Genomic DNA, 17267 nt, shown 5'->3' with positions numbered 1-17267 from the left:
TGAGCTACCCCAAAACTGAAGTAGATTATTTCAGTATGGGTCTTCATATGGACTTAACTATACTCTGTTAAAAAAAAGAGAAATTAAAGTCAAAGTTTTGTAATTGTCTCTTGTAGATTAATCCAAACTGTTGCCTAAGTCCCCAGACTTAGACTTTGTTTTCAGATGGAAAGTGGACTCCAGTCTTTTCTCTGTCTTCTCGACCCATTCAATTTTATTATAATTATTCAGGCACTTTTTGTAAGACTTGGAGCTTGGTTCAGGGATGGAATTTTGGATATGCATACAAACTTCTCATCTAGGCTTTTGTTTAGTAGAGGAAGGTTGAAAACTTTTGATAGGTATGTGTTCTTAGGCTTCCTATCAGTGGAGATGCTCTTTGAACAACCAGAGTTAAGTTCAACACGGTTGATAACTTAGCCTATTGTGCAAAATATGTCAAGAGAGTCATAATTGCATTTTTCTTCATGTCAGGGATAATGCTATTTTTGTTGTTGTTGTCATTACTAGGTGTATCATAGTGATGATAATACATCTAGGAAAAACATTACAAAATCAAAAGCATGTTAATTTTTCATAACTGGTAAGTTATCTTCCTTAATCAATTTACAGACAGCTGAAGAAAAAGGAAGACATGTTTTTACTACCAATTCAGTATAGACTGTAGTTTCTGGTTTCCAGGATAGGCCCATGCACTTAATTGACTCATGATCTGTAGTATGTTTTTCTTCAGATTCACAATCTTGCATCTGAAACAAAAAAAAGAATTAGATTTCAATGCAGATGTGCGCATGTACAGTAACCATTTTTCTGCATGAGAAATGAAAAAGGAGGTTTTTGTGATGTTTATTCTAAGACTGGAATTAACGTAGCTGGTTGTGATGTGGAAAATTTGTTTTGTTTAGGTGTTTCTTCAAGCTTTTCATCCTAAGTATTCATGTCTTCTAGTTGATGTGACAAAACTGGCTGAGAGAAAATGGTCCCACCTAGATGGGATTGTGTGGAAATAGCAGAGGAACAGGAGTCTTAAACATCTCCTGGTGCCAGTTATTTTGTCTTTAAGTGCTTGGGTAGGCAATTTTTTTTTCTTTACTTCCTCATGAATTACTGGCAGTGGAACACATTTATATATGCACCTAAATTTAGGTTTAGTCTGGAGAAGAGGAGGCTGAGGGGAGACCTTATGGCTCTCTACAACTACCTGAAAGGACATTGTAGTGAGGTGGGTATTGGTCTCTTCTCCCAGGTAACTAGAAATAGGATGAGAGGAAATGGCCCAAAGTGCATCAGGGGAGGTTTAGATTGGATATTAGGAGAAATTTCCTAACTGAAAGAGTGGTCAGGCATTGGAACAGGGCTGCCCAGAGAGGTGATGGAGTCACCATCCCTGGAGGTGTTCAAAAAATGTGTAGATGTGGCACTTTGGGACATGGTTTAGTAGGCATGGCGGTATTGGGTTGACAGTTGGACTAGATGATTTTAGAGGTCTTTTCCAACCTTAGTGATTCTGTTCTATTCTATTCTGTTCTGTTCTGTTCTGTTCTGTTCTGTTCTAAGGCTATGAGCAGTTTCCTCAATGGGCATTTGGCTGCATGAGTGGGAATGTGACAGACACACCCAATTCTAGCATAAGCACATTAGTCAGATAAAGTATAGTACCATGGTGCAATATATACATCAGCTAGTCTAATGTAGGCCTCTTGGTCACTTCAAGTGAGATATTTCCCTTTCTAGTGTCACTTTATCTCTATTTCCAAAATGAAGAAACAATGACATGACACCAGTGATGAGCTTTACAATCTCTTCCCTGAACATGCTCCTTTCTTCTGGCATCCATTAGAAGGCAAAGTTTCTGCCTCTGGGATTAGGGACAACTATATAAATTCTGACCATGCTGAGTTGTTTTGGCATCTAATTTTTTTTATTGAGGTTCACAGGATAGACTTTCTAAATCATACCTTTGGATCTCCCTTTTCCTAAGTTGCCCTGTGTCTGAGATGTTCTTAGTATGTACTTTATTCTGGAATTTGCTACGTGTCTTGTGGCACAACATCAGAAATAACTTTCTTTGGTCTTCATAAAGGTAATCTTCCTGAAGGGAAAAACTATGTGTGGGACACGATAAAGTGAGTGGATTATGAGTCTCATGGATTTTCATGGGGAAATTACTAAGGAAAGAAAATTGGTTAGTTCATATTACCACTAGTGTATCATAAATGCTTTGTGTATTGAATCTGAATTAATGTTACACTATTTTTGTTATTTATGATGGGAGAATTGAAAGATATTTTCTGTTTGACTACTTATGCTTTTGGTGTAAAATCTTTTTGTAGTACTGATGCAGTCATTTCAGCAATAACACTGAACTGTAATTAGCTGAAAGAAACCACACACACACTTAAATAAGTTGGAGCTTCTCACTACTAAAAAAATGCATATCGAAAGTAGAATTTTGATTTTGTTCAACTCCATGAATGACTCTGTATGCAGTCAGGTAATGGCAGGCCCTCATTTGAAGAGTAAATAGAAGAGTAGGGCATGTCAGAAGACTGGTAGGAATAGGGAGAAGTAGTAAGGGGGATGATGATGTTGATTCATGAAATCTGCAGAATCTACTTCAAGTATATTTTTTTAAATCAGCTTTTAAAAGCTAGTGTATTAATTAAAAGGCCATTATAAACTTAGGAAAAGATTGATATGGGTGTTTCTGTGTGTTAACAGAGTCATAGATAGGAAGAAATAGTGTACATTGCACTTGACAAGAGGCAATATGATTATGTAGTTTCTCTCTGTGAAATCAAGTGTTGTAACAGGGTTTTTTTCATAATATTATTTAGCAGGAGCTGCAAAAGTAGTATCTTGCATGAAAATACTTACATCCTGAAATATTCATGCAGCAGAGCATTCACAAAATCAACAGACAGAAGGCCTCTTGGGAGGAAACAAGTCCTCATGGACTTGGGGAAAAAAGAGAAAGGTGAACAGAACATAGACGTATAGGCTCAAATACTATCATTGAAATTTAACGCTCATTTTAAATATTTATACTGAAACCATGAAGTTCGATCCAGTCAATAATTTAAACTGTAGTGTGGAATACGTAGACTTGAAATACCATCCAGAGCCCTCTAAAATCACCAAACACTGGAGGATGCTGAACTGCCAGACTGCAGAGTTTGGCTGAAGAGGGTTTTTAACCTGTTTCTCCCGGGGATGTTAGTGCCTTCCCTGGGGGTCTCAGGATGATACATTCCTTCATTAGGAGCCAAATCTCTGAATCTTGTCCTGCATGTTGGGTCCTCACCCCTTCCTTCTAAAGAACTGTGACTATTGCTTACTTTCCTGTTCAAGGCTTTCTTTTTGCAAGTGACTTTCTGATAGGAATCTCCTTTTTGAGAAGTCTCCTCCTCTGTAGGATGGTCTAGTGGTTCATCAGTCTTTGAAGCAGTAAAAAATCCTGGTTAATTTTATTCTCCACCTGATGGTTCAAAGCCCCATCTGTCACCTCTTTAGCCATCTGGTTATGCAGTCTCTTTTGGAAGCTCTCCATGATCCAGAAGGATGCAAGGAGAGCTGAAACAAGGCAAGCATGTCTTTGTTGTGGTAAGGGTCACTTAACTGGGGGAGAACTGAGTCCTGGTTTCTGCTGCTTTCTCTCAAAACCTATTGTTATTTTTAATGCAAATAGGTGAAATGGTACCATTTCCTGCTTAGAAAGTTTGGGTGAGAGGAGACCCTTGGTTTTAAGGGTCCCGTTATTAAATACTTAAAGCTTGCATATGTTCTGTAAGGACTTTAGTTACTTAAAGCTTTGACTTTCACTAGGTGGATGGGAGGAAATCTAAATCCTTTTTTAAGATGTAGTTCCTAGTTCTCTGAACTGTAGTCAGTGCAGTAAATCTTGTCTGACATGTATCTTGAGTTGCACTGACAGTGCATCTGAGGCAGGAATTACTTCTAACTGTTTAGATGGTTAGATATCCTATTTATCACCTATAATGGAAGATTAATAGAAGAACAAGAAATGTTGACAAAATAAAAAATTTAGTGTGATTTTGCTAATGTTGTTTGCTCTTGGGTCTCTTACAAATTCTGATCACGTTTTCAGAAATCAAGAGAAAGCTTTACCTAGACCATTAGGAAATTGCACTGGTGTGGTGCAACATTTTGAAAATGTTTTTTCCTCTACTCAGATAAAGGCAGCTGACTGTATAGCATAATGGAAGGGCAGGAGTGACAGGGAAAATGTATACAAATTGATTACATTCAGTATGGAGAGTTAATGTGCTTCATTCACACTGTGTTTAAATGGAGAGGAAGACCAATTTGTCATTTACATTACTTTATGATTTAACTGGAAAGAATGGAAACGAGATTAAAAAAAAAAAAGCCTGCAAAATGAAAGAAAGGGAAACATGGCATCCTGTAATCTATCACAGGGTCAACATATTTAGTGAATTTAACTTCTTTTTTTCCAAGTGATAAAATATGCAGGAGCAGAGTTTGATATTTATTTGGTTTCTGTTTATGAATGAGTTAATTATTTTCTGTAAGTTGTTTATAAAGTTGTTTGCTTTAATTTTAGGTTCTAACTATCTAAAAGCACTGTAAGTACTTTATAAATTGGCAGAAAGAGAAAATGACCTTTCAGACAGTAACGACAGCAATTGTGTGCATCCTTTTGCAAACCTGTGGAATTGGTTCCTTTAAGTCCAATTAAGATAACCTAGGAGCTCATGGTATTTGAGGCTGGCAGCTAATAATCCTCACAGCCAAAAATCAAAGCCAGGGATTCAGCTGGTCCAACATTTTCCAACTATGCTGTTTCTTCCTGACTAGATTCCCTTTAGTAATAGTGAGATATAGCAATGAGATGCACCCACTGAGCAGGGTAAGAATTTATCTATGCATGAACATTATGAGTCCAGGTATGCTTTCAGTGAGGGTCAAGATTTTAACTGCCTTTTCAATCATTTCTCACCAAAACTTTTTTTTTTTTTTTTTTCAAGAGGCATTATCTTCCTTGAGCACATTTATATGGAGAAGGTATTTCCCCCTTTTATTACGGAGATCTGTTAAATGTTTGAAAGTATTGGTGTTCTAAAAGTTCGAAAGCATTTCTGTTCTACTGGTATACTTGCATCTGCAGGAAAATGACAGTATGTGTATTGGGCATCTACATTACTTTATTATCATGCTGTAGTTCACAGTGCATAGAAATTGCATCACAGGGGCAGTAAACATGTCGCAGTCACAAGACATGTCGCGGTCACAAGACAGTAACTCCTTCTGTTTTTGTCAGTGAAGGGGTCTCCATTAGTGCTTCAGTTCAGATAAGGAGCCTGCTTTTGAAGCACATCTGATCACCTTTACTTTTACCGTGATCTAGACCACACTGAGGATCGGTCTCAGGGTTCTTCAACTATATTGCCTTTGAGTGAGAGTAAACTGAAAGACGTACTCCTGGTCCAACCCATGCACCTGTATACACTTCTATTTTTGAAAGCCTCAGAGACATTCCCCTAGGTTGTACATTTGTTAATGAGGGTAAAATTTGACCTGGTATATTTTTAACTAAGTCTATAAAAGCTATCTGGGCTACGTTACTGTAGCTGAACCCTTTGTCTGTATGTAATGGCCAAAAATCCTTGAAAATTTTATTAGGTACTGAGATGCAGCACCAATCTCAAATATGGGATCCACTGAAAGACTTCTGGTGGTGCAGAATTACTGCAAACTCTTTTCCACCAGCACTGTTCCTGATGACAAGGCTCTTATGTAGCTCCAAGCACAAGCAGGGACATGCTAATTCATTCTTATCCTTAATCACCTTTCTTTGACAATAGCCATGAATCACCTTCCTTTGACAATAGCCATGTATGGAAACCAGCTGTACAGATACTGTCCTAGAGGAGTGCTTGCCAACTGGGTGAGGGTGGAGCACTAAGTTTCACAGTGCACACAAGACTCCTGCAGAATAAGTGCATTTTATACTTCACTTCAGTGGCATAGAAATTGGCCTATTTTCTTAATTACCAAAGAGTAAAGTGGATTAGTGAACAACAGGTTAGGACAACTGCTGTTTTTTCCAATGAGAGTTGAGATTAGCAGCTATTCTCTTTAATGAGAGTAAAATTGTTACCTTGAATGTGAAGAAAAAGCTACAAACCTGTTGGATTCTATCTGTATCTCTTGCAATAAGCAGCTCAGATGGTGACTAACCATCTAGATTGTAATTTTGGTTGCTATGATTTTGCCAAACTAAACCACTGTCAGGAAAACCTGAAAATTTTCCATGTGAACTCCTTGCTTCATACTGATTTTAGTTGGCCTTTTAAACTGAGATTATATTAGAAATGTTTGTCTGTATGGAAAAAAATAAATCTTAGTTTGATGAGAAGTGAAGGACAGTCATCCAGGATAGCTCTTGTAGTTTTTCTGAAAATTGGCCTAAATCCAGTTAGCATATGAATGTCTATAAACCGTAGCCATCTTGTTTCACACTTCCCTTCCTGCCTTCTAACTTTCGCAATGGCCAGAGCCAGGGGAAACAAGGGAAAACAGTTCATAGTTGTGGAATTAAAGACACTGCAACAATACCAAATTCTGAAGATTCCTCAGAAGAGTGCTTAGTTTAGCAGCATGTCTTGAGTTTAATCCAATAAGAAATTTCTCTCACATATATATATGGTGTCAATATGCCCTTCAGTGCAGTACATGGTATACCTTAAACTGCTACCAACTTTACTTACTCCTTTTGCATAGTCATTATGTTATGAAGTTTAATATGTCACATACAATTTCTCAGTGAAGCATTGCATTATTATTAGGTTCTCAGCATCATTTGAATGTGCCTTGAATGCAATTAATATTTTGAACAAAAAGAAATACTGAAAAGTAATTCTAAAATGTTCTCAGTAAACTTTAACTTTTCATTTTTACATACATCTTTATCTAAAAATTTTGTAAATTGAACTACTCTGTTTGAGAATTGGGTTTTATGTAGGGAACATACAAGAAATCTGCAACAGTTTTTATATGAATTATGCAAAATCTTTCAAAAAGACTAATTTTGTCTTCAGTTTAGCATTTTTTTTTCCTGAAAGGTGTTTCTTCTTTTTGCTAATGTATTGCATTATAAGTGAACCTGCTATTTAAGAGCATCCTTTAAAGAATTTTTATGGGCTGTTGTCTGATATATGCACAGAGTGCATTTCTCTGTTTGGTACATCTATGTGCTGAAGGTTGTAGAAACATTTCTGCGCTAGAGAAATATGTGCTGGGTAATTAAAATACTGGCATATAAGGCAAAAACTTAAGCATGACTGCACTGTTAGAGTATTATTTCATAAAGTTGCCCAGTGAGCTTTCTTTAAAGAAAAGTAAATATTTTGTGATCTCAGTGTGTAGGTAGGTGTATATCTGTAGGTGCATATTATAAACACACACACACACAATTTTTTATATCTGAATCAGAAGATCATCTAATAGCTCATGTATGCTGTGTTGTCTGGTGTACACATGATTTATAGAGCAAAAGCTCCTCTGGAGCCTTGTACTCATCTTTTCCCCTAGACAAGCAAGGTCCTGTTCATAGGCAAGAATCTTAAAACACTAAACTGTCAAACCTACCAAAAAAAAAAAAAAAAAAAAGAAGGCTCAATTTATGACTATAAAGGGATTCTAGCTAAAAGGATTTGGTCAAATAGCTGGCTGACTTCCCTCCCCTCTGTTTCCAGATAGTCAAAACTATTGTTCTATAATGAAGGCCATTTATGTACTAAAGGATGAGAAAGTTTAGAAAAGCTGAGTATGTAAATTCTGTAGGTGTGTCTGAACAGCTGAAACTGCAGCTATTAACCATGATCAGTGCTGTACTACAATTTGTATATAAATCAGTATAGATTTAGCTTTTTTTTTTTTTTCTTTTTTTTCTTTACAGTGGAGAGTAGGTTTTTTCACTCAGCTCATTTCTAAAGTATGTAAGCAAATTTTACTCTCAGGATAAGGTCAGCCCTTTAAAGAGTCAGTCTGATGGGTGAAAATTTTGAACAGTTGTGATCATGTAAAAACAGGAAACTAGAATGGAAGTTCTCTGCCTCTGACTTGGTTTAGTCGATACCACTCAGATAAGTCTATGCTCTGTATCCCTACCTCGGTTCTGTTTGCACAACATATTTTTCTAAACCATTGATTACAATTTATTTTCTATGATTTGTGATAATTATGATGTACATGATAGATAAATGCAGCAAAGGGCAAAGACACAAAAAATTCTGATTCAGTACTCATGGCTAAGCAAGTTATTACAAGTTATGTGGCCCAAGTCTTTAAAAAATATTTAAGCAGTTAGCCAACAGTCTGTTTCAATAGCTGTCAGGCACCTACATGTCTTTAAAGACTGTGATTGTAAGTTTAGATAGCAAAATTTCTTTTAAGCTAATTTCTTCTGGCTAAACAAATAATGAGGAGCTAAATTGCACCAAAGAGCATTCAAGCTAATGAAAACCATGCCTTTGGTTATTTTCTCTGGACTTCAATTCCATTTGAAGTTTGTTTTTATTCTCATTACATATTTCATGGTTAGAAAGCTTACCTAGCTTAGCTGTCTAATTTCTAAATAGTTTAAATGCTAAGCCTGTAAAATAAATTATGTATAGCTTGAATTGAAATGAACAAAGAATACTAGTTTTCCTTTGGGAAATAGCTTTCATTTAAAAAGATTTTTTTTTTTTTTTATGTAACTCTCAGCTGGGAATGCATTTGTTAGCAAAATAGCTATTTGGTGTTTTGAAAATTTAGTTCTGCTTAAGCTACGGGCTCGATAAGAAGTCAGCACACAGGCAATTTCCATATAAGAACTAAGCCACTGATGCACCTAGCTTGGCTGAGTTAGTAAAGAAAAGACTGTAAATTGAGTTCTTGTAAAATGTGTCTTGCAAAAAATGAATGTGTGCAAGATAGAAGTTGCGGGTATTTTCTTTTCCCCTCTACTCCCATGGGGTATAAGATGCTGATTAGTGTACGGGCACCACTGTAGGCACTGAAAACCTGGCTTTTATGTTGCAGGTTCCCAGAACTTTTTTTTGGCTGGTTTTTGGGGGGTTTTTTTGGTCTCATGCTATATTTATAGCAAAGCAGCTTTGTTCTGCTTTCCCATTATTGTAGATTCATTTTCTCATGGCTCTAGGCTACACCATAGAAGAATAGTGACGCTGCTGGTTTTGAGCCATAGATCTTTCACTTAGACATTGAAATCTCCTCCTCCCCCTGCTTGTAGACTTGGCAGCCTCAGTGCTGTGCAGTAGCCAGTCTTCCACAGGGTGTCTTTGCCAGGCTGCCTCCTGATGTACACCAGGTTCTCCTGTGCTATGAAGAATCATAGAATTGTTTAGGTTGGAAAAGACCTTTAAGATCATCCAGTCCAACCATTAACCTAACATTACCAAGTCCACCACTAAACCAATTAAGGGTAGAGTAGCAATTTCATGTTTCCTGGCTTGGTGGCTGGATTATTTATAATGAAAGTAAAAACTAGGAATCATTAAGATTGGAAAGGACCTCTAAGATCATCATTCCAATCATCATTCCAGTCATCAACCCAACACCACCATGCCCACTAAACCATGTCCCAAGGTCACCCTTCTTCCCTAACCTGGCTGGTAGGAAGACAACCTCACCGCAGGGCCCTCCCCAGACTTCTTCCTACCCCAGGAGCAGTGTGGCCAGTTTTCTGCATAAGGGAGTGAGTTATTTTTCAGACATCTTCAGCCTCCTCTGCATGCGCATATCTGAGGGTGCCTTTCCTAAGTACTCAGTTTCTTCTCTCTAAGTTTCGTTTGCGTGACACCAGGATCTGTTGCTACTTCTCTGTTTTGAAATAACATTTCTCAGGCTTCAGCTTTTTTTTTTTCTTGCCCTTACATGCCAATTTGACTCTTAGGACATTAATTAGGTCTTGGGTGCTTTATTGTGTTTTTCTGGAGTGGGGATTGAGGGAATTACTCTTCATTGAGGTGAACCTCCTTCACTTCAGGTGTTTGGGTAAGCTTTCTGCTCACCGTAGAGCTTCCTCTGCCCTCACAGAGACACTTGCCAATAAAGCTGCCATTGGTTTCAATGGGTGAATATTTTCCTGGTATGATCAGGAGTCTGTTTGGAAGAGGGAAATATCACCAAGACATTTGGACATGTGTCACAGAAGAAAACCATCAGATTGTGATGTTAGGACACTGATCATTTTATGCAAAACCACAACATGAAAAGCTCTGTATCCCATTACAAGGTAACAACAGTTCTGGGACCAACCCATACCTTAGGGTCTGCTTACAGCTGTAGTTTTTGTTTTCCCAGATAACGTAGCTATCTGCTTCAAAGGGACAGTGAAGAATGAGAAAGAGGAAGGACTGTGACTTTTTAAAACCTGCCTTCTAAAAACCGTGTGCATGCGTGTATACGCTGTGCCATACACATTACTCCAGAGTACTCAAAACTGTTCTCTAATCCTTCTAACTGTGTAACTCCAAAGAGGTATCCTAGGAACTTTTTGTACTTTTCATACTGGATATTTTCAGCTTGGGGTTAGATTCTGCTAACTTTGTGTATTTTAGTGGCATTACTTACAGACCAAGAAGTATTCAGCTCTCAGAAAGAGCACTGGTATTTGTCTTAAAAGTCTTGCCATGCATAAAAGGGAAAAACAGTGATAGTTCTATTGATTCACCTTCCGACCACGTAGCAAATTGAAAGAGAAATAACTAAGCGAAGAGAAATTACTAAGAAGCAGAAGGGAACGAGGAATGTATTCCTGGGCCTCAATCCAAAAGGTCATATGTGCGGCATCTTACGAACATCAAGTCTGAAAAGGAAAAAGCAGTGTAAATAAACCAGTGCTTTTGCATTGCTGGTTGGCAGGTTCCCTCACTAGCTCTTGCTGTCCTTCCTGTCAGGATCTGTCACTGTGAGGGAGATGACGAAAGTCCCCTCATCACACCATGTCGCTGCACAGGGACCCTGCGCTTTGTTCATCAGGCCTGCCTGCACCAGTGGATTAAGAGCTCAGACACGCGCTGTTGTGAACTCTGCAAGTACGACTTTATAATGGAGACCAAGCTCAAACCTCTTCGGAAGGTATGGTGCTTTTGAATTTAATTACACTCAAGCGTCAAATGGCCAGAACAGCTGCACAAAATACTGGCACAATTAAAGAAATATCTGCCTTTCCAAAATGGCTTTGTATTTGCTGTTGTTAAATCAGTCCCAGTGATTTTATTTCTACATTTAAGTTAGTTAATTTATGGCAGCAGAGGATTTTGACTAAAGACTCTCTTTCACCACACATACAATACAAATGCACAAATAATAGGCTTTTGTATTTAGAATTTTTGTCTTCAGCTTTTGTTATTGGCTGATCTGCTTATTTTTAAGCCACAAAGAAACCTTACTCATTATGTTTTGCCCTGAATAACACAGGCCAGTTCACCCAGTAATTTTTACGTTGAGCCCATCATTTCTGGTTGAGAATGATGCTTATACCAATGTGGAGACAGCAATTACAAAGTAACACAGTCAATCAATTTAGCTGCATCTGTTCTAACTGTTACACTTGTGGGCAAATTAATCACTCGTACGTTAAGATTAGTTAATGGAATCTAAACTACAGGGCGACCTTGCATCCTGAAAGTCAAACGTATGTTATCTGCGCTCATCTGTTTTCCAGGATAAATCAATTTAATGGTACACAGGTTGCCAGTATAGGGAAGGTAAATAGGTTGATAAACATATGTGCGTTTTGTTTTCTTTGGAGTGAATAATTTCTCATCTGATTTTTCTCTAAAAATGCTCTCATCCTTTTTGGGTTTTGTTGCATCTTTGAAGTTTGAGTCAATCTAGACCAGGTCAAATTTTGATTTAAAATAAATTTCAGTGTGAGAGCCCTTGAAAAACATGTAGAAACTATTAGCTTATAACTAGTGTATGTATATGTAGTAGTGTTTTGATGGCAAAAGACATTTTGGTTTTGTCAGCTTTGCACAGTAGCAGTTCAGAGAAAGGAATGCAAATTAAATTCCTTCTCATTTCCCATCCAGAGAAATTATCTAGTAAGTCCCTGATGATAAAGCACTTTTGAAGAGAGAATTGGGATTGATTTGACAAGCAAAGCTTGTGATAGGAAAGGACACAGTTCTCAAGTGCCAGGTAGATCTTGCCAGGTACACTGGAAATTGAAACAGATGTAAATAAAAACCTCATGGCTAAAAACTTAATTATATTGACTTAGTTTTTAGTAATTGCAGATGAATTTTAGCTAATGTGACAGAAAGGAGGTAATTGTATAAAATTCCCTGCCTGTAGCATACCTTCTGGTTTTTTTTCCTGTATATGTGTTTCTATTTTCAACAGAAATTGCTTTAACCTTTCATCTAACAAATACACTTGCAACAGCCACTTTTCCTAAGACAATATACAGATATCAGTATTTTTAACAAAAGCCTCTTCCTGATTGTGTTAGATAATAGACAGTCTTTAAAAAACGGGAAATAGAATTTATAGCATCCGAGGAGAAAAGGAGTGAAAAATGTGCTTAACTGTTGATATCAGAAGTAAGCACTTTTAACTGTGTCTCATCATTGCCACCCCCTTGCCCCCCTTTTTTTGTTAATTGAAAGAAATTAATGGAATACTGACAGATTTAGAGTGGTAATGTAATTCCTGCAAGTCTGTTGCTTCTTAATTGAATGATTACCACCTTATTCATCTTCTCGTTGGTTCTCAGGTGACGTTTTGATTTCCAACATAGCAAAGATGAGCCTCTTCCTTCAGACAGGGTATTTTTGTTTCTGCTCAAAGCAGTATCCAAATGTAGTTTATCTGCCTGACAGTAAATGCTGGCAGCATTATCCCCTTCAAATGCATTGCTAACAAATATTTGTCTGTATAGTATGGACCCAACATCTAATTACAGATCCTTTCTTATAATTTACACCCATTTCAGAAACCAATACTTGGAAACATTTTTCCAAGTTTCCAAAGTTCTTGAGTTAAAACCAGTTATCCTTTTTGCATTTACAACATTCAGCTGTGACACCCTTCGTATGTTACATTAAGCTAAATACGTCATGCCTAATAAGTGTATGCACTGCCATCGCCATTGTTCACAAATTTATGAAACACTAAATGGTTTATGAGAAGTTGTTTTGTAAACAAAGCATTCTGAGAGCTGTAGCAAAGACAAGGTAAAGGAGGAAAGGGTGATCATCAAGAGACCTGCCAGGTAAGTGCAGCTGACTGGTAACTTTTCACCCAAACATCTTTTATAAAAATCACTGAAAGTGCAGTTTCGTCAAAACCTGTATATTTTGCAAAAGTGGAAAGTTCCAATGAAACACTATCAAATTTCTTGCAAGCTTTTACAGAGCCCAGAATCTCAGCTGTGGGGCATTCCCTAGGAGTCCAGGTTTTCAGAAGACGGCGTGAAGACTGGTTACCAGAGATCAAAGTGCTGTGGGACAGGCAGCTTAGAAAGCTGAAGCTCTCCACAGTCCTGTCTCCTTGTTGCAGGATCTGAAAATCCCTACAGAGACTCTAGGACTTGCAGACCTTCTTGAGAGCTTTAGGTTTTGCTAAGGCTTGAGAGCCTTCAGTCTCCAGCACTAAGTCCAGCCTGGCAGCAGTGAATTAAAATTTCCCAAAGGATGGAAAATGAGGAATTCTCTAGTCATAATGGCAGGGACATTATGAGCAGTGGCAGTTATATCTGAAAATGATGCAATTCTTGTCAGCTTTGCCGTATGCCAAGTGGAAACAGCAAAATTGACAAAAAATTGATTTATTTTGCTAATAAACTTTGAGGAATTCTGAAGACAGATTTCACTTCAGTGTTTCCTAAAGAAAAGACTACAGATTTAGCTCAAACAGAAGAGTACCTATTGATTTCCATAAGAAACTCATTTTATTAAAAAAAAAAAAAAAAAAAGGAAATTTCCCCTAAAGTGAAAGTTTCTGGCCAGCTCCAGAAGATGCCATTTCCATGGCTATTAGACCTGGATTTTAAGTGGTATTCTACAAGTGAAAGGGTCACACCTCTCAACCAGTTTTGATTTTTAATCTCTACCTTAGCCATGATGCGAGATCCTGTAATTTGTTTCTTGACCGCGCATTGCTTCATTATGATGAATTTTATCATACTACCTTTGTAACATTCCAACCACTGGTCTCCTGAAGGGAAAAATTACAGACCACGGAACTTAATTACAGGTATCTATACTTGTGGTTTTGCAGTATCACAAAAGCAGAATTTAAATATAAAACAAACAATTTGACTCAACTGGTGAATTACTATCTTTATTCACGCCTCAGCCTTTCATGCACCCTTAAAGTTTCCTAACAGTTTTTTATCAAAGTCTAGGGGTTTATAGCAAAGTCATGGTTGAATATCGTGTCAGACAGCTGTTAGCATGCATAAGTGACAATGTGCAGCATACTAAGTTAACATAAATCAAGATACCTCTATTAAATCAATAAGCTTGTGCCAAAATGCAACAGTTATTTAAATACAGAATCCCTGGAAGCACCAGACATCAAATAAAACTTAGTTTAATCATTTTAGTGAGTCTTTGCATTGAAGTAATCCTTTTAAGCATTCATCAGCAGGCATTGCAAGTGTTTCATATATTTGAGCAGGTCTAATTACTTGGCTAAATATAAATTTAGAGATTAAATATTAAGTATTGCTTAGTGTGTTTTATTTCTTGTGGTCTCTGTTATGTCTATCTATGGTTACAAATAATATAATTGCATTTGTAGCTTTACCTTTCAGCATTTGCAATCCATAATGCAGAATTTCTCGTTTATGAAGTGACTTTATTTGTCATGGAAGGAATTAGAAAGTGGAAAGAAGCTTGTGTGAGTTCCTTATTGAGCTCTCTCAGGTAATAGCTTCATCCTGAGAAAATCACTTCTTCTTTAAAAAGGATGTAATCCTGGTAAAGTAGCACCTGCATTTCATATCTCGAATTCGGTGTTTGAAGCATAGTAGAAATAGGAACTGAATGAAAATACTGTGAGTATGAAATGGATTAAAGTGTCAAATTAAAAGGTGCTTAAAATGCAGAAACGTCTTCAAATGGAGATTTCTTCACAGTGTCTCGCAATACTTCAAAATACTTTTCATATTTAAATTTTTCTGTCCATTTAAGATGTCTGGTATCTGATGAGGTGTTTTACTTTGATGCGTTATCCCAATGGATTATTCTGTGATGTCGGATATGTCTATTTTCTCTCTTGATTTTGTTTTATCTTTGAAATGATTTACAAGTAATGTCTTATTTATGTGAGGAATAAACAATATTGCACATTGTTACCATGTAGTTACTCTTGGTCATTAAGGAAGAGTGAGTTGTTTTTTTGTTTAGGAAAACATTATGTACCAGCTGAGGTTGATTTTCTTTCTGATCTAAAGGGTATCTGAATTTCTCCCTTTTAAAAATAGAGGATTGGGAGTGTTCTTTTAGAACAGAGTGATAAATTTCTGTTAAATTTAACAGAAGCAAAGCCGGTCTTAATATACTGAAAGAAACCTGATCTTTTTTATTTTGAATGTGTACATACATCTTCTAAGTGTTCACTCCTCTTGTATCCTGTATTTGTTTATATACTGATAAATAGGACTTCTAAATCTGATATGAAGTGCATCTGTCTGGGTTTTAAACCCTTGAACTCTGTGGAACTTCTCATGTACCCAGCTGGCTGTTATTAGAGAATAAAAGAATGCTGTCTCTCCGCTTGGTATAATTTATTTTATAAATAACCAGATTGTAATAAGAGTGATAAAATATCCATGCCAGCTTTAATTCCCATAAAGGATTCAAAGGTTTAAGTCCCAGCTGGAGATACGTGGTTCATGACTGCCCAGAGCAGGGTATTTAGGTCCTGGAGAGAAGTTATGGAACGAGCTAACTCAAATTTCCATATGTAGCAAAATCCAGTTCAAGTATATCAGTGCCCCTTTGTGGTCAGATTGGTGATTAACTGGTTAAATCGGTTTGGGAAAGATTCCAACTGGTATGATGATGATTTAAGTATAGGATCAATAGCAAATATTTAGTTTTACTATAGTAGATTAAAGATACTCTGTTTGCAACAAGACCGTCGGATCAATAGGAGCTGTGTAACCAATTAAGATAGAGGCTTTGAGCCAACAGACAGCTTGTGGGTAATGCCTAGCTGTAAGGCAGAGAAATCAGCAATTCCACAGGCTCCTAAAAAAAAAAAAAAAAAAAAAGTGAATCACCTAGGGAAGCAACAGAAGGAAATCAGAATGCTGCTTTGAGTTATGATAGACGAAAGTCTAAAATGAATCTTTAAGTCCCATTTCTCTCCCAAGACTTAATGTTTTTCTCTGGAGCAGGGTCACATCTGCTTCTGCTCCCCCTATTGGAGTTAAAACTGTATAGGGTGCCTTTTTTTTACAAAACGGTCATCACCTGCACTACTCTAAATCCAGTTGTTAGGGCTCTTAGCTAATGTGTGAGAGCGCCAGATTCAGCTCCATTCTCTGTGCTCAACGCAGTCCTATAGAAAGAGTAAATCTTAAAAAATATGACTGCCTGGAGGAATTCATTCATAACTGGATGCTTTGTGGAAAAATAGTTTTTTGATAAAATCTGGTAGCATGCATGATAAATTTGGTGACAGCAAAATACATTAAGGTTGTTGATTGATTTTTGGTTCAATGGTAGCTGGATAATTCGTATTTACATTCCTTACTTAAGAATATGTCAGTCACTGCCAAAAGTGATATAGCCTGCAGAGATATCTTTGTGAAATCCTGCTATGAAATGAAAAGTGGTCACCATTAGAAACCACTTCTCCTGCCAGAGTGGACTCTCAGAACCAGAAGTGACCTGCAGAATCTCCCAGGAAAAAGAAGAAACTTTGGGCACTCATTACTGTACCACTTGCTGTTTACTTCTTGTTGCCCTGTGCTGTGAAGTGTGAACCATCTGGCTTTTTCATCAGTTTTCTAATAAGGCTTTATGATAAGAAAGTGATAGCTAATATTGCATAGGTCAGGTAACGTTGTCATGCTGTGGGATTAGTTCCCTTTTAACCCAATTTGGTGAATACTTTGCAGTCCTTAACACAGGAGAAGATCCTACATTTCCTTTTGATTTCTGGTGCAGCGGCACAGCGTCGTCAAGGCAACCTGCTCCAGTGTTTTCTTTCTTCCAGTAAACTGTCTCAAAACATCGCCAGCCTCAAATCAT

General features: G+C 37.3%; 1 protein-coding gene across 1 annotated transcript in view; it reads left to right on the top strand.

The window, feature by feature from the left end:
* MARCHF1 (membrane associated ring-CH-type finger 1) overlaps positions 1–17267 on the top strand; it is a 103070-nt gene that overhangs the window by 69365 nt on the left and 16438 nt on the right. Inside the window, exon 4 of the mRNA XM_075709704.1 lies at positions 10950–11130. Within this exon, the coding sequence (XP_075565819.1) occupies positions 10950–11130 (181 nt within the window). The remainder of the gene's footprint in view (positions 1–10949; positions 11131–17267) is intronic.

The sequence above is a fragment of the Pelecanus crispus genome, chromosome 4 (genome assembly GCF_030463565.1).
Source record: "Pelecanus crispus isolate bPelCri1 chromosome 4, bPelCri1.pri, whole genome shotgun sequence".
Lineage (NCBI taxonomy): Eukaryota > Metazoa > Chordata > Aves > Pelecaniformes > Pelecanidae > Pelecanus > Pelecanus crispus.
The sequence above is the reverse complement of the archived record's forward strand: the minus strand, read 5'-3'. Positions and strand labels throughout refer to the sequence as shown.